This window comes from Staurois parvus, unplaced genomic scaffold, assembly GCF_062004578.1.
Source record: "Staurois parvus isolate SC_StPar_1 unplaced genomic scaffold, SC_StPar_1.0 ptg000081l, whole genome shotgun sequence".
NCBI lineage: Eukaryota > Metazoa > Chordata > Amphibia > Anura > Ranidae > Staurois > Staurois parvus.
Window position 1 is genome coordinate 11,279,160 of NW_028317877.1, and position 27,742 is coordinate 11,306,901.

Below are 27,742 nucleotides of genomic sequence, written 5' to 3' on the forward strand. Positions count from 1 at the left end.
CCTTCCACTCACTCCTGATTTTTCCTTCCAAACCAGCTCCACAGCAGTGCACGAGAGAAAAAAATATAGCGTAATACTGCTAATACCCCGTGCAGTACTAGTAATAATACCAGGCCACTCACAGTTCAAGACATAAGTAAAAGCATTAATGTATTGCCTCCACTGGCTAACATAATTCCCATAGCATCCACAGTCATATTCAGAAACCTCACAGCCTTTCTGCAGAGGATGACAGAATGTAGCTCCAACAAACATCAAAGATGGCCGCTTGGAACTCACCACTACTCGGTGTGCGTTCCACTCACCGGAATTGACACAGGACGGCAGACCGGAAGTGCATCGATGCGTTTTGCCCCTCCCACAGGGAGAATGCCCTTACAGAGCCCTGAGTAGCAGTAAATCTTTAGGCTGTCAGCAGATTGGCCTCTAGTGGTTCTGGTTTTAGGCACAGTCCTTAAAAATAGAGAACAACTGAGCATGTGCAGAGCAGGATGAGACTGGAGGGGTATTGCTGGATTTTAAACTGTATAGGCTCTTATATTTAATGTTCTGCATACAGTAGTTATACCTGCAATGGGGCCAGCATTAAGTGATCTGGCAAGACTTAATTTTCTGACTAAGGTTCCACTTTAATAAAATGTCAGAATAACCTTGTTAGTTGAAGCAATGCAGTCATAGAGTTCACAGATACAATATATATTTTTCTTTGCCAACATTTCATTTAGGAAAGTTAATACATAACAAAAAGTACTTTATCAAAAAGGCATAGCGGGGAATAATCCAGTTTTGGCTCATAGCCTCCAGAAAATCCAGCATACAGCACATTCTTCTGCCAATGGGCACACTCAATAGCCAGAGCAAAAAGATATGCTGCATGTTGTTGAAAGCCTGGAGTAAAGATGAGAGAAGATGTGTGTAGGGGCAGGGGAGGGCAGACCAGGGTTCTGTACTATCATTGTTTTTCCCCATGTATTGTAATGTATTGTCATCTACCGTGAATGAAGCAAGCCACCATTAGCCTTCTCTCCTGGACTCCAACCCCAACCCAGGAATCTAAGGCTCACTGACATTTTGCAATCAGGCCTATAAAGTAAGGCAAATGAATATGTGTAAAACTCAAAGCAACTAAACTGGAACTAATCCTCAACCAAATACTAAATTGAACTCTGCCTAGTTGCTTTGGGAGTGTATCTTGTGTAATTACTGAGTCATTTTTACTTTTTGCAGTGTCCACATGCTATATGTGTATATATACAAAATATTTGGTGTATTTGATTCTACTGGCAACATGTGCATTTGACATGAAGAAAACAAACAGAGGGCGCACCGGCCTAGTGCATTACCTAAATAACATTTATTGAAGCTCTGAGGCTCTGAAAAAGGGGCAAGTCCACGAAATGCGTTAGACTGTTGGAGGTCCTGTGTTCCTGTGGGGGTTACCACATCAGGTGGACTGGACCTTGCTGTTCTGTATGATGAGCCTTTTTACCATTGTTGTTTGTGAGTATATCACTAACTGCTACTTTTATCAATAAATGTTATTTAGGTAATGCACCAGGCCGGTGCACCCTCTGTTTTCTTTGTATCTAGTGGTTTGGACTCCCCCAGTCCTCTGAGGGCAGCAAGGCTTGCAACATCCAGGATCTCCATTACGGATCCACAGCTACATCAAGTTCACCTCCAAGTGCAAGAGTATTTGTGTTTATTATTTGGATGTGCATTTGACAACAGGCCTGTGTGCCACACTAGGTACAAAAATGTTATAAACTTTAATACAAAATGCAAAGGCCAATGTATGCTCTTTAAACTGTCTTGCGCCACCCCCATTGACTGGCTATTGTCAGAATCATCAAGATCTGGACTGCATGCTCATGGATCTGTGCTAAAAACAATAGGGTGGGTTTACTAAAGGCATATGCTGTATAGTGTGTATTCTGCAAATGCAGTTCCTCCAGCTTCATCTCATTTACTAGTCTCTGGAGCAACTACATTTGCAAAGTGCACAGTCTATTAGCCCCTAATAAATCCACCCCAATGTGTTCTAATTCCTGCACAAGTTCCTAACCCAGAAACTGAATTGTAGTGAACACAAGCTTTTGCCATGCTGATTCATTTGTATGTACCGTATATACAGTATACTTTATATGACGAAGAGAATTATCACTTAACTTAAACCCATTAATGAAATTTTAACACATGTACACTAAACATTTCTTTGGTTATGTTATCAAAACGGACAGAAAAACTCTAAGGAAAAGGTCTGTAGTTTGGAGGTCTGAGAGAAGTTGCATCTTGTGAACATTCCAGGATGGATACTTTTTCAATATGCTGCCAGCTAATCTTCCACACTTCTGAGTAGCATGTGAAAATCTAAACAGAGAAAGAAAATTTAATGAAAGATTAAAGTGTATTATTTCTAGGCAACACTTTTAATTTTAGTTTTTTGATGTAGTAGGGAAGGTTAAAACCTCTGCTAGACTTTTACTGCTGTGTACCCGTGGAGATTCACTATCTCTATTGGACTGAAAATTATTGTCGCTGAAACAAAAAGGTGATACAAAATGCAGGGGCTTCACTATTTCCAATGACAACTAAGAACAGATTTCCTGTTTCAAGAGATTTGCGTTTACTTTCTGTTGTGTGCCTGATAAAGGAAGTGAAGGGGAATCTCCCCTTCAGAACAGACTGAGAGAATATATTTTGGCTGTACATTATTTTAAGCAAACCCATAATGACCCAAAAAGATATTACGGTATAATCCATTTACCATCCTTTGAATCAAATGCATATTTTTTGGGCGTTCAATCTAATCAAATTTGAATTTTGTAAAAAAATAAATAAAACCAAAACAAAAGGTATACCACACAATAAATTCAGTGAACAATCCAAACTTTGTGGATGATGTTCTAAAACAAACCAGTATTACAGTATTGTGTTGTATCAGTACATTGTCTTATAACAAAACATGAAATGCAAATACAACATAGTTGATAATACATAGTTGAGAATAGAAAAAGGAAAGGGATAGAGGTCTCCAATACTGTTAATATAACAGCTAGAAAAGAATGTTGGTAGGTGTGTCGGCACATTGATAAATTGAAAATAGGTGAACAAGAGAAGACGGAAATAAAAGAGAAAAAAAGTGAAGGGGTTGGAGGGGGGTGTAAGTAGGGAATGGGGGAGTACTGATCTCTTCCCACTCCTGTCACAACTAAACTGTAGAAAGAGCAATATTAGGAAATCAATCTTGGATTGATGGAACACCATCCAAGCAGCCTAAGTAAAAGAATATTGGTCCAATTTATCATATTCTGCAGCAACCAGGTGTTGGAGATGCATGATGGAGTCCATTTCCACAACCCATTCTGCTAGAGATGGTACCAGTGGGAAGCGCCAATGTAAAACTGCAACAGTGCTGAAATTTGGCCTGGATAGGAAGGGGCTGAAAGTGCCCAGTATTGGAGTGGTTAAGAACAATGCAAAAACTGCTGATCATCTTCTGAAAAAGGTTCGGGACCCCAACCAGCCACCAACTCTTATTATAATATGTTGGTGGACCTTATTGAGGAAGGATATAGGGTTGTATATGTATATAGTTCATAACACTGAGGAATAATGCTGATTGCAGAACAAAGTAAGTAGTGATACCTAAAATTGCCAAACACAGTACTAATGGAGACAAAGTACATCTGGTACTTTTCATAGTAGGTTGCAAACAATTAATCCAATCCTGTCCTTTATGGAAATAAAATGTGGTGAATATTTTAAAACCCACAAATACTGACCACTTTCCAGGCCACAGGCTTTGGTTCTGTCCCTCCTTCCTTTTACATGTTAACATTGGGTTATTGAGCTGTCCATCACAGTGATGGGCCAATAGTAGGGTGCATGTGGCCAGAGGATGCAGGGAGAAAACCAATGACCAAGAAGACAACTGGTGCATTTATCAAATCTTAATCTCTTTAGTGCATCTTTGTATGGAATTTCTAAATATGGAAGTGTAGTATGCTTGGTGGAGCGCTATATCACAGGGAAGGATCACAGCAGGACAATGCTACAGCTAATTTAGACTAATACTCTTCTTTATATCATAATGTCAGGTGTGCAAAAAATGAAAAGAACAATGTCCTATTTCACACAATTGCCCCCATTCACACAGAACAAATGTACATCAGTTTAACAGGACAAGTAGTTCTGCAAAGTTTTTTTATAAATACTCCCCATAAAATCTAACAGCCATTTTCATCCTGTTCACCAGGGAGGAACCTTTTCAGATCTCAGGGAACTCCAATTAATAATTACTATATCTTACTTATATATTACTATATTAGTGTAGCGCTACCCCCGAAGGTGCTGCTTGGTAATTTTGGGTTCCCTGTTCTATGCCCCAACTCCAAGAACAGCCTCAGTCCCTCTTACACACCTGGTAAATGAGATATCTGCAAACACAAGTGCTAACAACACCAAAAGGAATAGCTTTGCAGCATAATATTTTACAAAAGATAATAAAGTCAACAGGTGCTGAAAATTGTAAACTGTGGGTACTCGCCAAATTGTAGGGTTTAGCATTAAACAGAGTTGCAAAGATATGCAATAAATGACCGTAACAATGGACCTGACTATAGGGCCAACGGATCCTAGATGGACCTATGATCCCAGGAGCAAGACGAGGAAGGAAAGATCTGTCATCAGTCAGCTTCCTCTAAGCCCTGATGCCACAGCCAAACAAACAAATGACAAAGCACTATATGTGAAACCTGGGTAAGAGTTCCCCTTTAAGATAAACAGTCACTACACTAGGAAGAAAAAGGATTAACCAGTGACAGACTTTGCAGGTTAAATCCTTTGAGTGGAGGAGTCCTTGAGGTAAGGGTGTCTGTGGTCTTCAGCTAGCTATGAAGGTATTACGGTGCAATGGCAACCAGCAAAGTGAATAGAGTAGACAAGGTAGTTCCCAGCAACGGGCCTTTAGGTGGATTAGGGGGGATAATGGTGTCTGCATGAAGAGTGGAGTATTAAAGAGTAAGGTGGGGGGCGCATGCGCGGCCGGCTACGCGATGGAAGCGTATTGAGACCCGCTCCGTCCACCCGCCAGCAGTAAACCGGCACTCACCGGCTCCGGGGGTAATAAATCACCCCATGATCTTCCGGACACCTGCCCGCACTTCAGCAGCCATGCCCCGCAGGAGGAGAGCCCCGGATAACCCCGGGAAACTCACTCGTTTCTTCCCTGCCCTGGGAATCCAAGATGGCGCCCGCAGCAGCAATAGGAGAGGAGACAGCAGACACGAGGAGGAGGAGGACTGCAGAGCCCAGCACAGGGACCCGAGGCTTCAGGCATCGCTATATCCAGGGGACCCTGGTGAGTTGTCACCCCCCTTGTCCCCTACGACTAGCAGCCCTGCAAAATCCAGACCCCGTCTGGACCAGGACCAGGACTCTCCCTATCAAGCCATAAATTGCCTGCCTCCATCCCCTACTATAGACCTCCCTGACATAGGGGCATTCCCTGCCACCGACCAACCGCTCACAGAGGTGACAATGAGGAACATGCTGACGTCCTTGCGCCAATCCCTCCAAAACGACATATTTACATCTATAAACCAAATCTCTAACGCAGTACAGCTCCAAGAACGCAGAATAGGCCATATTGAAAACAGCTTGGGTGACATAATAACGGCCCACAACGATTTGATTGACGCACATGCGGATCACTCGTCTGACATCGAACAAATTAACTTAAAATTAGCTGACTTGGAAGATCGCTCGCGACGCAACAACATTAAAATTAGAGGGATCCCTGAATCAGTAACGAGCGAGAATCTACTTCCATTCATACAACAATACATCAAACTACTCCTCCCATCGCTCCCGGACATAGAGCTCGCGATTGACCGAGCCCACAGGTTACCCAAGCCAGCATTTTTATCAGCTTCAATCCCCAGAGATGTACTAATCAGAGTGCATTTCTACCATGTTAAGGAAAGAATAATGCAAGCGGTCAGAAGCATGCCTCCTCTCCCACCATCTCACGCAAATCTCCGCCTATATGCGGACCTGTCCAAAGCCATGCTCCTCAATAGGAAAAAAATGATTCCCATCACCAAGGCCCTAAGGAATCATGGTATACCATACCAATGGGGTTTCCCAACCAAACTAATAGTGCGGCGACAAGGCAGAATATTCACAGTCCAAAACCTGGAAACAGGCATTGATCTGCTTAAAACCTGGAACATTCTTCCTACAGATACACAGGATAATACTCCTAATTCTGTCCAACACATGGAAGCAACCTGAGCGATCACATGACACATTCCAGATGCAGACACCTGTCCTACCCCCTAAGGGGCCTATGATTAATGTCCAAATGTCTGGCGATCGGCCCTCATTTGAAAATGACTGTTCTACATATTTTTGTTTGGCATGACCCTCTCCGTGGTCACAGCCCATCTATAACCCCCAATTCTAAAGTAGCGATGTTGGCTACTTGGCCTACCTGCTTTTTCTGCAGAACTATTTTTATTACCTTGTTTGTCTCCACTTCCCCTTTTCTACGGCACCATCGACTACTCTTCCTTACTTCTACACTCGCATTCTTAGAATCTACAGGGAACCACAGTTCCATAGCCGCTATTCGAGTCATACTGTTATCGCAAGTATACTACAAACTCTCATTCCTGGGAAATTACCGAATCTTGATCTTCCTAAACAACATCCCGACGCTATACTTTCAACGCATAAATGCTTACAAATGATTAATATAACATCTCTCAACGTCAGAGGCCTAAACTCCCCTTTTAAGAGATCACTACTCCTTAAAGAATCCCGGAAATCTCAAGCTGACATTTTCTTCATACAGGAAACCCATTTTGCTACTGAAAAAGTACCCAAGCTACACCTTCACCACTTCTCACAAGTATTTATGTCAACCAACCCCAAGAAGAAAAATGGAGTCATCACAGCCGTTAGCGATTCCCTCCCTTTCCGCATTATTTCACAAACAGTTGACCCACTTGGACGTTTTCACATCCTTATCTGTCAGATTAATGACATACCTCACACACTGGTAAATGTCTATGTCCCGAACACCAACCAATTACAATTTTATCGGAAACTCTACAAAACTATCTCTTCCCAGAAACAAGGCAGACTCATAATTGGCGGAGATCTCAACGTTATGAGCAACCCACTGGTTGATTCTTCTTCTAAGAAACATCCTACTAAATACTCCTTCAATCAATTTCTACATGACCACGACTTATATGACATTTGGAGATGCCACCATGGCTCCGAGAGAGATTACACTTACTACTCCCCTGCACACCTTTCCTACTCAAGGATAGATATGTTTATCACCGATAAATGGACACTGCAACAAGCGACCTCATCGAACATTGGCATAATTTCTTGGTCAGATCATGCTCCAATCAGCTTATCCTTAGATGATGATAGACGCTCGGCACTTCCGCCGATCTGGAGACTTAATTCGTCACTCCTAAAATTCCCGGATAACCAGAAGCATATTTCAGCAGCTCACAATCTATTTTTTGATACCAACACCACTCCGGACATCTCAATCACCACACTCTGGCAAACATATAAGGCCTACATGAGAGGTATCCTCATACAATTAAACTCACGTATAAAAAAACAGCGCTCCCAACAAATTGACCAACTCTTAACTTCCATTAAACTTAATGAAGAACTCAACAAAATTAACCCCAACTCCTCCACTTCTGCGACCCTAACCCAAGAAAGAAACAAACTGCGCAACCTTTTACTCCACTCATACGATACCAATCTTCAAAAAACGAAGACTAAATTTTATGCATTAGGAAATAAAGCAAGTTCTCTTCTTGCTAAGACCATTAAACAAAAACGACTTAAGACCAAAATTTCTATGCTACAACACCCAACCACGCGCTCACCTCTTACGAACCCGCAAGATATAGCCAATGCTTTCGCAACATACTATCAAAAGCTCTATAATATAAAAGACGACCTTAATACCACTCAACCCACGACCTCCACCATTGAAAGTTTCCTGCATAACTCCAATCTCGCCCATATCACCCCCTCACAACTTGAATCTCTATCTGCGCCATTCTCATTTGCAGAAATTGAAAAAATTATTTCTACTTTACCCTTAAACAAATCGCCAGGAAATGATGGATTCACTAATGAATTCTACAAAACATTTGCACCCGACCTTACGCCGCACTTATCTGCCCTTTATAATCACGCTGCATCTAACGGTAAATTCCCTTCTGACATGTTGCAGTCAATAATTACCACTATCCTGAAACCGGGTAAGGACCCGCAACTCACTCAAAATTACAGGCCGATCTCGTTAATCAACACAGACATTAAAATATACGCCAAATTAATTGCCCAAAGACTGCTCCCTTATCTGCCTAAACTGATACACCCAGATCAAGTTGGTTTTATACCCGGTAGACAGGCCCCTGATGCTACCAAACGAATAATATCTCTTCTGCACCACCTAGAAACTGATAGACGTCCCTCTCTCCTTTTGTCACTAGATGCGGAAAAGGCTTTCGACAGGATTCACTGGCAATTCATGACACACTACAAAAATTTGGCCTTACTGGTTGGATACTATCGGCGATTCTCGCCCTTTACTCCCACCCATCTGCCAGAGTCTTAACTAACGGCACACTCTCACAACCCTTCTCCATATCCAATGGAACCAGACAAGGGTGCCCCTTATCCCCCTTAATCTTTGCCTTACTAATAGAACCACTAGCAACCAAGCTCAGAAACGACCCAAAGTTCACAGGAGTTGATTACCAATCTACGGAACACAAAATTAGTCTCTTCGCAGATGACATCATACTGATAGTCACGAATCCATATAAATCTCTTCAGATGATACGTACACATATTAGTGATTATTCTGCGGTTTCATACTATAAACTTAATGAACCTAAATCATCAATATTAAATCTATTCACACCACCTATAACCCAAGAATTACTCTCTAAACAGTTCCCCTTTACTTGGGAAAACTACAGCATCCCATATTTGGGAATTAAACTCACTGCTAACACTAGCCAACTCTACACAGTTAATTACAGACCGCTCCTCGAATCTATCCCACAAGATCTCAAAAGCCTTCGCACTTCTACCCTATCGACGTTAGGTAGAATAGCGACCCTAAAAATGTGTATACTTCCTAAAATACTTTACGTCTTTCGAACACTACCTATCCCAGTCCCCTATTCTTTTTTCACCAAACTCCAGGCGATTCTAAATAAATTCTTATGGAACTTAAAAAAGCCTAGATGCACTACGAATCTACTAATACGCCCTACCTCCAGAGGGGGAGCAGGCCTTCCACACGTGAAATCCTACTACCAAGCTGTCCTACTGGACCAGCTCTTCTTCTGGTGGCACCCTTCCCCTGAGAAAATATGGACCACAATGGAAACATCTTTGTACCACCCACACGTCTAAACAGACACGTTGTTCCTACCCCGCACCGCTTATACTCAAACAAACCACAAACATCCATGTATCAAGGCCTCCTTAACAGCCTGGTATGACTTTATTGAATATAACAAAGCGGGGAACCACAATGTCCAAATTCTCACCCCACTAACATCTCTTCTCCACCTCATTCCCAATTTAAACTTAAAAACATGGACGGCCCTTGGCATACTCCATATTCAAGACATATACACCTCTGATACACTAGATTCCTTTTACGTCACCCAAAATAAATTCCACCTTCCGGACAACGAACAATTTACCTATATCTGCATAGCCCATGCGCTCTGTAAAACTAAAATCCCACTTACCTTGGAAATCCCTGCACCGGTCAATCATTTCTTTCATAGAACCACCTACCCAAGGAAAGGAATTTCCGCATTCTACACCCTTCTAATTGAAAAGCAATTTACAACGTACACATCTTCCTTAACCAACTGGGAGAAAAAATTACATCAATCCTTTTCCCCTAATTTATGGGAAAAAACATTTAGCATCACTTACAAAGCTTCGAAATGTTCCTCCCACTGGGAAACGTATTTAAAAATCCTACACGAATGGTATATGACCCCTACTAAACTATCATTATTTTACCCACAACACTCGCAAGCTTGCTGGAGACATTTCGGAGAGACCGGCTCACTTTTCCATATACTTTGGAACTGTAAGTCAATTAAGTCTTACTGGAACAAAGTTTTTCACATATTATCTTCAATTACGAATACGTCAATTACTCCAAACCCCGCTTTAGCCCTCCTGCATATTGGCATAGATAAATTCCCCGTAAATTCACGGACCATTATTCTACATACTCTAGCAGCTGCAAAAATCAACATTACCAGACTTTGGCGCTCTAATACTACTCCCCTCCTGTCTCGCCTCTTTCAAGACTTAAATCTGCAATGTGAAATGGAAAGAAGAATAGCCTCCCACAACTCATCTTCCCACAAATTTACAGCTCAATGGTCTCGATGGTTAAAACACCCAAACTGCTCTGTAAAATGATTACTATTTTGATCTGATCTTACATATACATAACAAAACGAGTATTCTTTTGTGCCGCCCCCTTCTGTCCCCCCCCCCTTTTTTCCAATTCCTATCTTCTCCTTAATTAAAACCTAGTTACTTTGAGAAAGTTCACTCGACACCGAGCATACCTCTCATGTAACACCTGGACTATATAATATCCCCGGCCTATTGGTGGGGACCCTTCACCCATATCTATATTTGTATGTACTACGATTTCCTAAGTGAACTTGATATTCTCATTTACCTGTTCATCTTTTCTGTATGTTTCAAAAACCTTTCAATAAATAATATTTGAATATAAAGAGTAAGGTGGACCTCAGTCTGCTCACCAATCTTGAAGATATCAAGGCTCTTGGAGGAAGTGTGTCCTGGAACAGGCTCTTGAAGGGCTGCAGCGCAATTAAGCATGCCGATTGGCAACCTGATGACCCAGGGACTCAGCGATGTCTGCTGATGAGGAGCCTGTGGCTGTAGATCTGCACTCGGTGATGGAGTTTGCTGGATGGAAGGGCCTCTGCTAAGACAGCGATACCCGCACACCAGCAGATGGGGGGGGCTTGGTCTCCCTCTATCTCCTCACTTTATCCCCTGTAGCCGTAGCACCATGGTTCTCTTTCCTTTCTTCGTTGGCAGCTTACATCTTTCCCCTTCTTCTTCCTAGGCTCAATGGTTCTCTCTTTCTGTTGCTGGAACCTGCTGGGGGCTGTAGTCCATGCCCCATAAAATCCCACAGGCTCCCTGTTTTCTGGGACTACATGTCCCAAGATCCTCTCCTCCCTTGGCAGCCTATTGGCCCACCACTTTGGCCATTGAGGGAGGAGGGGAAGAATCAGAATGGGTGGCGGCGGGCTGGGTCCCAGTTCTCAGAGGCCATGTATGTGTATAAGAGAAGGTGGTGAGAAGACTTGAGTGAGGCCAATCTGTAGAGACAAAGTCTGCTCTTTCCTCCGCTGAGTACACCACATCGCTCCACTGACAGGAGGAGGGGGGTGATACTGACAGTCAACAGCTCGCCTTTTAGCTGATTCACACATGTGGGTTGCAGATTGAAGCACCGGACATATGTGAACAGGCACCATAGAAAACAATGTTATTTCACATGTCATGCGTATTGGATGCGGTTCAAACCGCATCCAATCCGTATATATACACTACAGCAGGGCTTAAAATTTCAAGTCCTGAGCTACTAGCCAGGCCTTAGAGTTACTCGCCACCAACAAACACAAACAGAGACACCTGTACACACACACACAGACATGTACATACACAGAAATACACTTGCAAAGACACATGTACATACACAGACACATGTACATACATACACAGACACATGTACACAGACACATGTACGTACATACACACATACATGCACACACACAGACATGTACACACACACACATACATGTACATACACACAGACACATGTACAGATACACACATGTACACGTACACCCCCCCCCCATAAAAAGTTGCAGTACTTCGTTGTTCACTCACAGATATGGGTACTGCACTCTAGGGGGAGGCAGAGAGCACAGCACACACTCCTTGCTTTGCTTTCACTGCGATCAGCTATTGAGCAGTCTGACACCTCCCAGTGCCAATGACAGATCTGGCCTGAGCTCCGAACCTGCTCAGCAAGACGGCCCTGGGGGACACACCCGCCCCCACCATAATTTCCACTCGCTATTGGCGAGCAGGCGAGTGGAAGTTTCAAGCCCTGCACTACAGTATATTGCCAGAAGTATTGGGATGCCTGTCTTTACACGAACATGAATTTTAAGGGCATCCCAGTCTTAATCTGTAGGGTTCAATACTGAGTTGGCCCAGCCTTTGCAGCCATAACAGCTTCGACTGTTCTAGGAAGGCTGTCCACAAGGTTTAGGAGTATGTCTTTTTCAGAAGCGCATTTGTGAGGTCAGGCATTGATGTCGGACGAGAAGGCCTGGCTCACAGTCTCCACTCTAATTCATCCCAAAGGTGTTCTATCTGATTGAGGTCAGGACTCTGTGCAGGCCAGTCAAGTTCCTCCACCCAAAACTAACTCATCCATGTCTTTATGGACCTTGCTATGTGCACTTGGTGCTCAGTCATGTGGGAACAGGAAGAAGCCATCCACAAATTGCTCTCACAAAGTTGGGAGCATGAAATTGTGCAAAATGTCTTGTATGCTGATGCTTTAAGAGTTGCCTTCACTGGAACTAAGGGGCAAAGCACAAAAACAACCCCACACCATAAACCCCCTCCACCAAACTTTACACTTGCAACAATGCACTTAAGCAACTGTTCTCCTGGCAGTCGCCAAACTCAGACACATCCATCAGATTTCCAGACAGAGAAGCATGATTCTTCACTCAAGACAGTCTCCACTACTCTAAAGTCCATTGGCGGTGTGCTTCACACCACTGCATCCAACGCTTTCCATTGCACTTGGTGATGTAAGGCTTGGATGCAGCTGCTCGGCCATGGAAACCCATTCCATGAAGCTCTCTACGCACTGTTGTGCTAATCTGAAGGCCACACGAAGTTTGGAGGTCTTTAACTATTGACTCTGCAGACAGTTGGCGACTTCTGCGCACTGTGCGTTTCAGAATGCACTGACCCCGCTCTGTCATTTACCATGGAGTTACTTTTGTCCCCAGTTGCTTCCACTTTGTTATAATACCACTAACAGTTGACCGTGGAATATATAGTAGTAAGGAAATTTCATGGATGGACTTATTGCACAGGTGGTAACCTATCACAGTACAACGCTTGAATTCATTGAGCTCCTGAGAGAGACCCATTCTTTCAAAACTGTTTGTAGAAGCAGTCTGCATGTCTAGATGCTTGATTTTATACATCTGTGGCCATGGAGGTGATTAGAACACCTGAATGCAATGATTTGGAGGGCCGCCCAATACTTTTGGCAATATAGTGTATGTGAACTGGCACTTTCTTCTGTCACCGCTGCTGTCACGGAATTAGCATCAATAGCAAGTTGACATAATAATTATTAAAGGACTAAAGAATTTGGCATACTTAACTATTTGACAATCACAGTTTATGACAGAATATTTTTTAGCAGTAACAATGTATTTAAATAGTAAATTTGGCTAGCAGGAGGGCAGAAAATTGTATTGTTTCATTGGTGGTCACTGGGAAAATGCTCCCTTCAGTGGAAAAGAGATCCTTAGCTTGGTACTGAGTGAAGTGTCCCCTTACATTAACAGCCAGTAGAAAAGGAATCCTGTGGATTGGTGGTCAATGGGAGAAGGACCACCAAACATTGGTGGTCAGTGGGAGATGGGCCCTTTTACAGTTATGGTCAGTGAAAGAAGGGCCCCATTACACTGATAGTAAATGAAGTGCCCCATTACAATGGTGGTTAATTGGAAAAATGCCTCTTACAGTGGTGATCAGCGGGAAGAATGCTCCTTACATTGGTTCTTGGTAGGAACAATGCTCCTTACATTTGTGGTCAGTGAGAAGAAGGCCCAATACAGATAGATAAAAAAATATTGTTATGCCAATCATTACCTTAATGAGCCATTTCACGTCTCTGATTTATATACCCATCTAAAGGATAATAGCATACCTGTTTCAATGGTTTTCTTGATTGGAAGTCACACTCATCCAAAACATCCTTCATGCTCTTGTAACAAACTGTCCTTGCTAGTTTAATCTTCAGTGTGTATTTTATACCTTTCACAACCTACAGAATAAAAAGCATATATTGACTTTGTTTTCTGATTACATATTTATTCAGTCTTACACCTCACTAAAGTAACAATCCAGTTTTCTCACCTGTATCATAGCTTTCTCTATCTCCAGATCTTTAAATAGGAAAGCATCATTGGACATGTTGTTGTATGCATACACAGTTATCCTTGCTGCTTTCTTGACTTCTGGGTCATTCGTGCTGGCATTTTTAGGAAACCCAGGGTCCAATGTAGTGGGGAGCATGTCTATAACAAAAACAATATACTGGATGGTGACAAAGCAGTAATACAATTGAGCACATAGGTAGTGGTTGTGATTTTATTTTAAATGGGTTGTAAATGTTGTCAATATCAATATTTTTATTTTGGTGGAAGGAGATAACAAAACATGACATGTAAATTCATACTTAACCCTTAGATCAATATGTAAAGATCAGGACAACTGAAGTATTACTACTTATATACTTCAATATTTTGCAATGCAGCCCAGGCAGGTGTCTCAGGGTGGGGGAATGATTGGTAGGTTGGGGACACATATTAGGATGCACAATGAGTACTGACCAGTTGTGCATTTTGAGCCCAGAGCTTGGTTAAAATGAATGGTAACCTGGGAAATTACTAAAGTAAGATTTGTAAATATAGTTCAGTAGTACATGCAAACCTTTCTTTAAAGGAGAAGTATGGACAAAGTTATTTTGACCATACTTCTCCTGTGGGTCACAGGAGTGCTCTTAGTTTTGCACTCCTGTGACCCTGATTTGGCCAACAGCAGGCTAAAGTTTGCTATCAGCTGACGTCATAGAGCTGGTCCAGGCTCTGCAGGGATCTTGACAATGTCAGGATCAGCCCATATGCTAGTCCGGCAGCTTGCTCAGCTTCTCAGCATCCTGCTGGAAGACTGATCCAGCCTCCCCTGGGCGTTCTACAGTCTGGCGCTCCAGTGAGTACTGCAGTCCAGGGCGCATTTGCAGCAAGGCAACCAAGGCGCTTGCCTAGGGTGGCACTTTTCAGGGGGTCAGCGTGGCAGCGCCACCCTCCCCTTTCCTATGGAACGGACACTTAGGACAGGGGCTGCTGTTATGTGTCTTACCTGTCTTCATCTCCCTGGTGGATGATCCTGGATCGCGATATGGGCGAGATGACATGCCGCCCCTCTCATCTGGCCACACCCCTTTGATCACTGGGTAGCCTATGGCAGCCTGTCCCTCCCTCTGCAAGCTCCTCCTCCTTTCCAGTGATCGACCACAGGACCTGTAGCTTAGGGAAAGCACACAGGCAGAGAGGAGGAGCCGAGCGGCAGCACAAGGATCGATGAAGCTGATCGCAGTGAGGGAGATGGTGAAGAGGAGGAGAGCAGCCAGAGAAGGAAGACAGCAGATCGGTAAGGTAAGTGTCTGTCTCGTGCGGCGGGGATCTGGGCAGAGCAGATGATGCTACTGTAGCCAGGTGTGCTGGCTGTGGATGGGAGAGGGAGGGAGCCCTGGTTGGAGGAGGGGTCAGCAATGTAAGCATCATTGGTGTCAGTGGGAGTAATAGTGCCCCATCATTAGTGTCAGTGTGGGAGGAATAGTGCCCCATTCACTGACTATGATTGGGCACTATTCCTCCCACTGACACCAATGATTGGGCACTATTCCTCCCACTGACACCAATGATGGGGCATGATTCCTCCCACTGACACCAATGATTGGGCACTGTTCCTCCCACTGACACCAATGATGGGGCACTATTCCTCCCATTGACACCAATGATGGGGCACTATTCCTCCCATTGACACCAATGATTTGGGCACTATTCCTCTTACTTACACCAATGATGGGGCGCTATTCCTCCCATTGACACCAATGATTTGGGCACTATTCCTCTTACTGACACCAATGATGGGGCACTATTCCTCCCACTGACACCAATGATGGGGCACTATTCCTCTCACTGACATCAATGATGGGGCACTATTCCTCCCACTGACACCAATGATGGGGCACTATTCCTCCCATTGACACCAGTGATGAGGCACTATTCCTCCCACTGACACTAGTGATGGGGCACTATTCCTCCCACTGACACCAGTGATGGGGCACTATTCCTCCCACTGACACCAGTGATGGGGCACTATTCTTCCACTGATACCAATGATGGGGCACTATTCCTCCAAATGACACTGATAATGAAATAAAATAAGAGGTGGAGCTTTAATAGGAAGAGGTGGAGCCTAAAGAAGGGGTGAAGTTTACAGATGAAGGAGTGTATCTTAAACAGAAAGGGGTGGGACAAATTTAGATGCGGGGAGTGCCTGATTTTAGTCTTGTCTAGGGCAGCACAAAACCAAAATAACACCGCTGACTGCAGGGACAGGGCACAAAGCGTCGACTCACAGTCACTGCTCTCTGCTCACTGCAGACACGAGAACTGAGCAGTCAGTTGTCCTTGATCACTCAGATCTTGGTGTAGAGGTGGCAGGGGACAGATGCAGCATTGGATCAATGCTGCATCCACCTAGTTGTGTATGAAAGTTAATTTGTATTAAATCCCGCACTTCTCTTTTAAATCAAGTGTCAATTAGCATGCAGTGCAGGGATTTCTACAGAAGGAACACTATTGAGTTTACTGGCATTTGATGAATCAGGGCCTATGAATATTCTGAACAATGCAATTGATATTCCTGTTTAAGGAAAACTAATGCTAAAGTATCTCCTGAAAGTTTCCATACGGTTAGTTTGGCTTTTCATCTGATTTTATGTAAATAAAGTTTCCTTTCCATACACGAGGTTTGAAATGCTTGCCCTCCAAGCCAGCAGGGGGTCCTCCACCATGCCTAAGGGTAAGGCAATCCTACATATGGATAGAGTCGGGAAATGTCAGAGTATTTTGTAGCCTTATTAGTGAGAATAAAATACAGTTGTCACCAGAACAAAAATAGAGGGAATATCTTCCAAAAGGGCATGCCAATTCTGATGACAAATGTCATCAGAACTTTCCACTTTCACTTTCCAAAAATGTCCTCTCACTTACTGTTGTATCCCAGGGTCAGAAATGTTCAAGCGGACCCGACTGGACCATCCATTGTTCTCTATGGAGCGGCACATGAAAATGGACATGTGTCCATTTACACCCTCCTTCAACTGAGCTGCTAAAAACAGATGGATGGGGATATACTCCCCATCTGCTTAGCGGATCAGATGACATTCGGATGTGAACGGGCAGGTGGTCCATTTACATCTGACTGCCCACAGAGGATAGGGGGTTGTGTAAATGTCCACTCTGCAGTAGTGGAGTAGACAAGGACCTGTCATCCGCTTGCTCAGCGGAGATCAGCAGACAGACCCTCCGCTGACCAGGTGAATCTGCTTGGCGGAGTCCACCGATGTGAAAGGAGCCAAAAGGGAAATCTCTTTAGTGAGATAGCTTACAATAAATATTTTAGGAAAACTATATTGCAGACATAGGCAAGATTATAAAATATCAACTAAATGTTTTGATGAGAAAATTATAAGATGAGATAACAAACACTTCTAAAACAACCTCAGCTTAGTGAAATGCCCCTATATTCTGAACAGCAATGCCAAAACTGGGGTTTCAAAAAACAACCAATTATATCAGAAATACAGCTTTATCCCTGTATAGAATGTCACTCAATCCATGGGACAGGATCCCTCATTGTGATCCTATTTCTTGTAAAGAAATTCAAGATTTTGTCACACAGCTCTCCTTGGACTTAAAGTCGTATGTAATATCACTAGAATCAAATGGAGTATGTGTGTAACACCCTCCAGTGTACATAGGTTTTTTTGTGTTTAGTTAGAGGCTTACTAGAAGCCTGGGTTTGAGTCAGCGAAGTTACTTCAGGATAAAGCGTAAGGGCTCTGCAGGTCAGTTCTCTGATACCTCCCATTGCTCTAGAAACAAAATTTCTAGAAGCAGTGGGTGGGGGTGAGGACGGGCTAATCTTCATACTTAGGGGAATCTGGCCAATCTCCAGGCAGGAGGCCTGGCATGGTGGCTAGGTCAGCCCTTAAGTAGGAGAGAAACTTTTTTTTTGCTCTCTATGTGCTGCTGCATAGTACCTTGCTAACATATGTGCTTACACAAGTTATGTTTCCAAAGGAAACTGCAGACTTAGAATGTGTTGCTTCTACAAGATTGTATTTTTATTGTGAAATTGGAAGCCATCTGTTTACTTTCTCTTTTTTAAAATTTTTTCTCCTCTGATATGAGGTTTCTGATTGTTTATGTTTTTATGTTGCTGCTTCATCTCTTTATTATTATTGCAGACAAGCCTGTAGAGAGCCTGGTCAGCAGGAGAGTCGGGTGGAAGATGGAGTTGCGGAAGTGCTGCTGATGTGAAGCCTGGCAGAGGGCCCCAGAGGAGGGGGTCTGCCTGCAGGCTGAAGCTAGGCAGAAGGACCTCCACTGTCCCACAGTCTACTGGGGAGGGACAGCCTATCAACAGGAAAGGAGCCAGCCCAGTGTAAGGCCTAAAAGTAGCTTCAACCATTAAGCTACAGGAACAGGACAGTATGAGTACTTTTACACCCCCTGGGTCAAAGAAGGGAGATGACGGTCAGGTGCCATACCAAGCTAGTTCTTCCTGGGACTACTTAATTTGTATGTCTCAAAATCCCTTGCTCAGGGACATTGCCAAGACAGCCAGATGGATGAGGAGATTTTTATTTGGGGTCTGAGGAGGTTCATTTAAGGAGACCAAGTGCTCCTTGCAAAGACTGTATGACGATTTTTGCCTTTTCGTGTCTAAGAAGTTGTCCTCCGAGTTGTTACAGTTCCATTGGGCATGCCATATACCCCTAGACCCTATCTGAGTTGTTAACTCCTAATTAAACAACAACAAAAAAGCTCACGAGCTGTTTACTGACTGTGGATGAAAGTGTGGAAAATGCGTGTTACCTGACTGTGCAGAGCTTAGAGGGACCCAAAAACTCAGCAGCCCTCAAGATGTTAGCACTACACTTGCAAAGAAAATAAAATGATTTCACAAGCAATACTGGTATGTAATGCAGTGTCTTCTTGCAGAAGACTAAAATAATTGGTCCTTGCCCACAGTCACTGGGCACCCTAATGCTTCTTTTGCTAATGGCAGTAATACAAATTAAAATTAGCTGGAGGAGAAATTAAAAGTCTACAGGTCAGTAACCACTGTCTCTCACAGACAAGTGAATGAGACATTGACAAGTACAATTTCTTCAGTCTTTGCATTCTGTAGTAACCACATCATTTGCTGTAAAGTAGTTTGATATTGTCGATTTATCCCCGATGACTCCAGAATTAAAGGCTTTGCAGTCACCACAGTATATAAAGTGGAAGCTTACTTTTAATGGGTTCTGTCAAACACAAGTGAGCATTAAAAAAAACCAAAAAACAGCTTTTTGAACACCAAGTTTCTTCCTCAGCATTTTTTCTGTTAATGGTTGAGGTTTAGGGAAGAGGGGCACAGACACAGCATGTGTTCCAAGTGTGGACAGAAACAACAGATTATTTTGGGCATTTGTTTTTCTAATATAAAAAAAACATACAAAAGCAATTGAGATCTTGATAGACTAAAATAAAAGGGAAATTATCAAAACATTTTTGTATAAAATAAAATGTTTAATTTCTACATTATAATCACAAATAGCTTCAAGGCTAGTAATGTTCCTCCACCCTAAACTCGCTTATCCATGTCTTTATGGACCATGTGTTGTGCACTGGTGCGGAGTCATGTTGGAACAGGAAGGGGCCATCCCCAAACTGTTCCCAGAAAGCTGGGAGCAGGAAAATGTTCAAATGTCTTGGAATGCTGATGCCTTAAGAGTTCCCTTTACTGAAACTAAGGGGCCAAGCTCAACCCCTGAAAAACAACCCCACACCATAATCCCCCCTCCACCAAACATGTCACAATGCAGTCAGGCAAGTACCATTCTCTTGGCAACTACCAAACCCAGACATGTCCATCGGATTGCCAGGCATAGAAGCGTGATTGGACACCCTACAGTACATGTCTCCACTGCTCTAAAGTCCAGTGGCAGCGTGCTTTACGTTACTGCATCCGATGCTTTGCATTGCACTTGGTGATGTAAGGCTTGGATGCAGCTGCTCAGCCATGGAAACCCTTTTCATGAAGCTCTCTACACACTGTTGTTGTGCTAATCTGAAGGCCACACAAAGTTTGTAGGTCTTTAGCTATTGACTCTACAGACAGTTGGTGACTTCTGCGCACTGTGCATTTCAGCATGTGCTGACCCCTCTCTGTCATTTACCATGGAGTTACTTTTGTTCCTAGTTGCTTCCACTTTGTTATAATACCACTAACAGTTGACCGTGGAATATTTAGTAGTAAGGAAATTTAACGGATGGACTTATTACACAGGTGGCAACCTATCTTGGCACCACGCTTTAACTCACTAAGCTCCTGAGAGTGACCCATTCTTTCACAAATGTTTGTAGAAGCACTCTGCATGCCAGGTGCTTGATTTTATACACCAATGGCCATGGAATTGATTGTAACTCCTGAATCCAATGATTTGGAGGGGTGTCCCAATACCTTTGGCGATATAATGTATTAATAGGACTTTTTGTTGGACTGCACTATTGTGGAATTTTTTGGATTGTTCATATGATTTTTTGAAGTACACATTTGATTGTCTTTTAAGGGAAGCATGGCACTGGTATGGTGTATGTTATATTATTAACCTTACTTTCATGTAAAGAGCTAAACAAATGTTCTTTAAAACTCAGTGTTGTCAAAATTTTGGAAATTGTTTTTGTGTTCATTGAGATATATATATATTGTAACGGGGTTAGCTCGGCAGCAGGTGTGTGTGACTCCCTGGACGAGTTCACAATACAAAACAGGCACAGCAAAACAACGGTTTAGGTGATAAAATAAAGTTGCGGTTTATTTACACTATTTACAAGAGGAAAAACATCAAAACAAAAAGAAACATGAAAATAAATCCTTGCCAACTTGGCCACTTACTATACACACAGCTTCCCTCGCTATTGACTAGGTGCACCCAGTCCCTATCTCCAGCCTTGTGCTGCACCCAGTCCCTATCTCCCTGTTATTTAGAGGAAAGCCACACAGGCGTTTGTCTCACTGCACAGACAGATATGCCGCTCCCCAGTCTACTCAGGCACAGAACTGGTTCCAGGATGGAGCAACTCCCTTCGCAGGCTGGGAAGTTTTATAAAGGCCCTAATGAGCCCACTTGCTTCAGCTGGACTCATTACCTCACTGCTGAAGGGCTCAGCACTTCCCCCTAGTGGAACAAATCCACATAGAGCCTGAATCTCGGACAAATGTACCTGCCATACTGGACGCAACCAGGTGATTTTTACCTGCCTACTGTCACTATATATATATATATATATATATATATACACAGTTGCAAGAAAACGTATGTGAACCCCTTGGGATTACGTGGAGTTTTGCATGAATTGGGCATAAAATGTGCTCTGAACGTCATCTAAGTCACAACAATACAAGAACACAGTCTGCTGAACATAATACTACACAAACATTAGATGTTGCCATGGTTTAATTGCACATAACATGTAAACATTCACAGTGCAGGGAGGAAAAGTATGTGAACCTTTGGACTTAATAACTGGTTGACCCTCCTTTGGCAGCAATAACCTCAACCAAACGTTTCCTGTAGTTGCAGATCAGACCTGCACAACGATCTGGAGTAATTGTGGACCACTCCTCTTCACAAAACTGTTTCAGTGTAGCAATATTCTTGGGATGTCTGGTGTGAATTGCTCTCTTAAGGTAATGCCACAGCATTTCAATGGGGTTGAGGTCAGGACTCTGACTGGGCTACTCCAGAAGGCGTATTCTGTGCTGTTGCAGCCATTGTTTTGTTGAATTACTTGTATGCTTTGGGTCATTGTCCTGTTGCATCACCCATCCTCTGCAGAGCTTCAGTTGGCGGACAGATGGTCGTACTTTTTCCTGCAAAATGTCTTGATAAACTCTGGAATTAATTTTCCAATCAATGACAACAATCTGTCCAGGCCCTGAGGCAGCAAAGCAGCCCCAAACCATGATGCTCCCTCCGCCATGTTTTACAGTAGGGATGAGGTTTTGATGTTGGTGTGCTGTGCCTTTTTTTCTCCACACATAGTGTTGTGTGTTCTTCCCAAACAACTCAATCTTGGTTTCATCTGTCCACAGTATATTTTGCCAGTAGTGCTGTGGAACATCCAGGTGCTCTTTTGCAAACTTCAAACGTGCTGCAATATTCTTTTTGGACAGCAATGGCTTCCTCCGTGGTGTCCTCCCATGTACTCCATTCTTGTTTAATGTTTTCCTTATTGTAGATGTGTCAACAATAATGTTAGCATGTGCCAGAGATTTCTGTAGGTCTTTAGCTGACACTCTGGGATTCTTCTTTACCTCATGCAGCATTCTGCGCTGTGCTCTTGCAGTCATTTTTACAGGACGACCACGCCTACGGAGAGTAGCAACAGTGCTAAACTTTCTCCATTTGTAGACAGTCTCTCTTACCGTGGACACATGAACATCAAGGCTTTTGGAGATACTTTTGTAACCCTTTCCAGCTTCATGCAAGTCAACAATTCTTGATCGTAGGTCTTCTGAGAGCTCTTTTCTGCGAGGCATGGTTCACATCCGACAGTGCTTCTTGAAACCAGTAAACCCAAAACAGGTGTGTGTTTTTTAAGGGCAGGACAGCTGTCAGCAACACATCCAATATCATCACACTGATTGGAGTCAAGGTTGGCTCACTCCTGGCTCCAATTAGCTCTGGGATAAGTCATTAAGCTAGGGCCTCACATACTTTTTCCTCCCTGCACTGTGAATGTTTACATGTTATGTGCAATTAAACCATGGCAACATCTAATGTTTGTGTAGTATTATGTTCAGCAGACTGTGTTCTTGTATTGTTGTGACTTAGATGACGTTTAGAGCACATTTTATGCCCAATTCATGCAAAACTCCACGTAATACCAAGGGGTTCACATACTTTTTCTTGCAACTGTACATATATATATATATATATATATATATATATATATATATATATAAATAGATAGAAGCCCCCTGAAACATGCTGAAGCCCCCTGAAACATGCTGCCATAGCAACCTTTGTTGCTCAGGGGATCTGTTGTATTTATATAGTGGAGATCCAGTATGGAGTTCCTTACCGCTGGTAATGGAATGCTGTCAGATGCCATTTCCTCCCCAGGATTATGCGTGGGTGTATTCACTTTTCATTCATTGTAAATGTAATATTATTGTTAATAAACTTTATCTGTGAAAATGTAGAAAGGTCACTGGTCACTATCCTCAGTTTTTTTCCTTGTTTCTATGGATATCATCTATTGTTGCGATGCAAGATAGAAGATCTTGCCATAGAAATGAATAAGATGTTTCCCACGCATGCGCAAAAGAAAGAAGTGAGAGAGATCATAGCAATGGCTATGTGACTCCCAGGGAACTACATGGTGTCAGCCTGTCAAGAGTATGGACAAGTGAGTATAAGACAGCAATCTGAAAGTACAGTTATCCTTTATTGCAATAACAAATGCATGGAAATGCAATGCTGTTATAATGTGCAAGCCACATAAAAAAATCTATTTAAGGTACACACTACAATAATTCCACAAACTAAGGCCTCAATAAAAATACACCATGCTTCTGCTAAAGGAAATTGCTTACACAAAAAACTCAATGTACAAAATTCACCCATAAGGCAAATTGAATGTTATTATTACACTTCTGTTGGTAATAATTTAAAAAAATGACCTTTGCTTTGTCTCCTAAAGAAATATCCAGTAAACCGACAACACACCCATTGCATCTCTGATCTGCCTGCACATAAAATCAACTGATCTACTTGATTGCTGCAAATAGCATATATCAATAGAAGACCCTTCACCACAAAAGGAAACCACATTTTGCTACACCATAGCATTACTAACAACTATAATTAAGTGTCAGAAATAAACCGTTTTTTTCGTCTTCTGCAACTGAGGCACAGTACAGGAGGAACACTAGCACCCGGCCACATCAAACCCTACTTTGAAATCGTGCGAATTATAGTGAAGTTGCACGATTTCAAAGTCGGAGAACATGCTAATTTCAGGTGCGATTTGTAAGATATATGATACAGATGTCTATGCAAATTTCACCAAAAGTAGTGCATGTACTACTTTTGAAATCGGTGTGGCTCTGACCAAGTCGGAACCGCACCGATATGACCGCTCTAATTGTGGACAATAGGCTGCGATTTGACATGCAATTTGTTAGTCGCATGGCATGCAAATCGCATGCCAATTCGCATCCAGTGTGACCACGGTCTAAAGAGAGAAGAAAAAAGCAGTGCTGGGATCACTGGAGAGGGAGGTGGGGTATGGTACCGGGGGAACACTGGAGACAGAGGAGTGATTGCTGATTCTCATATGTGCGGTGCGGATTGAAGCTCAGGTTTCACAGCTAATTGATACAGTAGTTTTTCAGTGGTTCAGATCAGGTTTACATCAGGTTCAGGAAAGGTTAGGATTTTATCCTGTTCACAACTGGTGACATGTGCAGTTTAGAAATGGTTCCTATAGAAGCCAATAGCCTGTAATCTGCACCTGAACCAGTGAGCAATGCTCAGAAATCGTACAGGACTTTTCAATCTGCACTGAATCCACACTGCCAGTATACTAGACATATGTGAACAGGCACCATAGGAAGCAATGTTATTTCACATGTCATGCAGATTGGATGCGGTTCAAACCAGTGAAACAGTGTCAGGGTCACTGGAGGGGTTGGTGGGGTAAAGTACAAGGGAAACACTGGAGGGGACGTTGAGGTACAGAACAGTGGAAACACTGGAGACATTAGTGGGAGGCTGTACAGAGTAAACAAGGCAAAAGAGACTAGAAGTGTTGGGAGGACAGGGGAAGAGGAGGTGTGTTATAGTTCAAGAGGGTGCTGGAGACAGAAGAGAGAAGCAGTGCTGATGGTGACACTGGAGAGGGGGGTGAGGCATGGTACCACTGGTACCGTGGAAATACACTGGAGACAAAAGAGGAGCAGCTCACTGGGGAAACAATGGACTTAAAGGTGATGCAAAGTACAAGGAGGAGCTGGAGGCAGAGTAGAAGAGCAATGCTGGGGGGACATTGAAGAGGCAGGTGGAGTACAAAGTGTGGCACAGAGAGAAAACTGGAGGCAGAAGAGAGGAGAGGTGTGGGATACATTGACATGAGAGATGAGGTACAGTGCAGAGGAAACACTGAAGGGAGAAGTAGGGCACAGTTCAAGGAAAGGAAGAGGGATAGGCATGCTGGAGGTAGTGCTGGGGGAACTGGAGGGAGAGGTGAGATACAGTATAGGTTGGGCCTGGAGACAGAAAAGAGGGGCAGTGCCAGGGGGACAGTGAAGGGAAGGTGAGGTACTGTACAGGGAGAAGATGGAGGGAGAAAAGAAGAGAAGTGTTGGGGGAGAACACTGAAGAGTGAGGTGAGGTGCTTGGGGCAGAGGAGAACAGTGCTGGGGGGACTCTGAAGGAGGGGGGGTTAGTACAGTACAAGGGAAACACTGGAGGCAGAAGAGAAAAGAGGCTGGGAGGACAGTGGAAGGTGAGGAAACATATGATATGTGGTGCAGTGGGGGTTGAGAAGAGGAGTAGTCCTTGGGGAACATTGGAAGGGGATGGATCAGAACAGCAGTACATATTGGAGGCCCAACATGTTTTAATTATACCGAATACATATGCATTGAATCATATCTATAATCAACCCACTTCCTCTCAGCCCAGGCTGTCATGAGTAAGCCCTCATGCTGTGAAAGATAAACAGCACAGTAATGAGCTTATCTCTCTGTCACTCTGCTTTTCCTCCTATTAGCATGCTCCTTGTCAGGGCATCAACTGATAAAGCTTGTTCTGCTTTTCTCTTTTCCAGTCTGTGTTCTGCAAAAAAAAATGCTAAAGGGCTGATAGTAGCATTCAGGTACGTAAACTGCTTGCATTAAAACAAAAATTTAATGATGTGTTAATGAACACATAGCTGCATTACTTTGTGTATTTACTGTATATCTGCCTAGGTGTCAGCTTTAAAGAAAAATATTCAGAAAGTAGAGGCAACACAGATATATTGTGCAGTATTAATCAGCTAGGCTGGTTTCTGTCTCTGCTAATGCCATGTTTAACCCCTTTAAATAGATGTTCTGTGTATCTTCCCTTAAATGTAATTTATGTAACTTACATGGCACTAATGTCATAACCAGTAGAAACAACTGTTATGTAAATATAATAAGCATGAAACTGAGAATGCACCCCCAGAATGGACATATCTCCGCATGCGAACCATTTTATGCACATAATCTGCAACATTAGAGAAAACAAAAATGAGTAGAAATTATTTATATGCCTACCAACATTGGTCCCAGCTTGAATTCTTGCATCTAACATTAACAAGATGACCAAACCCAGCAGAGCAGACATGTCGTCGCGTTCAAAGAGAAGATAATGGTGAAAATTTAGCAGTGATCAGACCTGATAAATGTTTTACAGGAAGAAGAGCTAGCTGTGAGTGTGAACTTCTTGGTTACTGATTTTTTTGGTTTTTACTGCACTCTTCCTGTTGCTGGCAGTCAGTGCATTGCTAAAGACCACACTTTCACACAGTCATAGAATGTATATTACTCATCAATACACTTACATTAAAGTGGAAGAAAATCCTAAATCTAACTATTCTTAAAAATGATCTGTATACTTACCTATTTTAATTCTGCTCTGGTCCGCTCACATGATCCTGCAACATCAGCTCAGCACTCAATGGCAGCTGGGATTTCAGAGAGCCACAACATCACTAATAAGCTCCCATGGCTCAGCTGTTGGCTCTCTGACACAGGGAAGCTGGAGCAGTGGGATCGCATTATTGAACCAGAGGAAAAAAAAATTTAAAAAAAGATAAGTATATACAGTAGATCTTTTTATACAGGCTAGACAGGATAGGTTGGAGGGAGGGAACATTTTTAAGAATAGATAATGTTAGGCTTTCTCAATTATATGCACAAAAAGCTTTTGTAATAGCATATGATTTTATTTTCTACATACATCCTTAAGGCTTCTATCACATCAGTGTGTTGCAAGAGTGCACACAAAATTGAGCATTTTCCTGCAATGCACAAAAATGTGCTGCCCCCTTGCAGGCATGTGGCAGTATCATAATTTCTAATGGCACCTCCACATATCTTGCAAATATATGCGTGTTTGCATGTGCCAAAACACATAGTACTGCAGTACCATGCATTTTGGTGTGGCACAATTTTTAAAATGGTGCAGGCACCTTGTTTGTGCACATTACTCATGCACAGGACAACGTGAGGGAACTAGTGGAAATGTGCCAAAAAGAGCGCTCAGTTACACCTCAGTGGAGTGAACAGAACCTAAAGTGGACCTTTCAGTATGTTTACAAGCCTGAATGAAAACATTATAACATGGCACAACATGCAGCAGAAGTATAATATTTCTAAAAAGATCCATTTCTAT

At 42.9% G+C, this 27,742-nt stretch overlaps 1 protein-coding gene across 1 annotated transcript; it reads right to left on the minus strand.

Moving 5' to 3' along the window:
• Window positions 1–608: 608 nt before the first annotated feature.
• Window positions 609–26,759, minus strand: CST7 (cystatin F). The gene is made up of 4 exons (XM_089669832.1): window positions 26,623–26,759; window positions 14,323–14,483; window positions 14,114–14,230; window positions 609–2,370 (listed from the first exon to the last, which is right to left on the minus strand). Exons 1-4 carry the CDS (start codon window positions 26,690–26,692, stop codon window positions 2,248–2,250), a joined length of 471 nt encoding a protein of 156 aa, XP_089525958.1. The 5' UTR covers window positions 26,693–26,759; the 3' UTR covers window positions 609–2,247.
• Window positions 26,760–27,742: the final 983 nt, after the last annotated feature.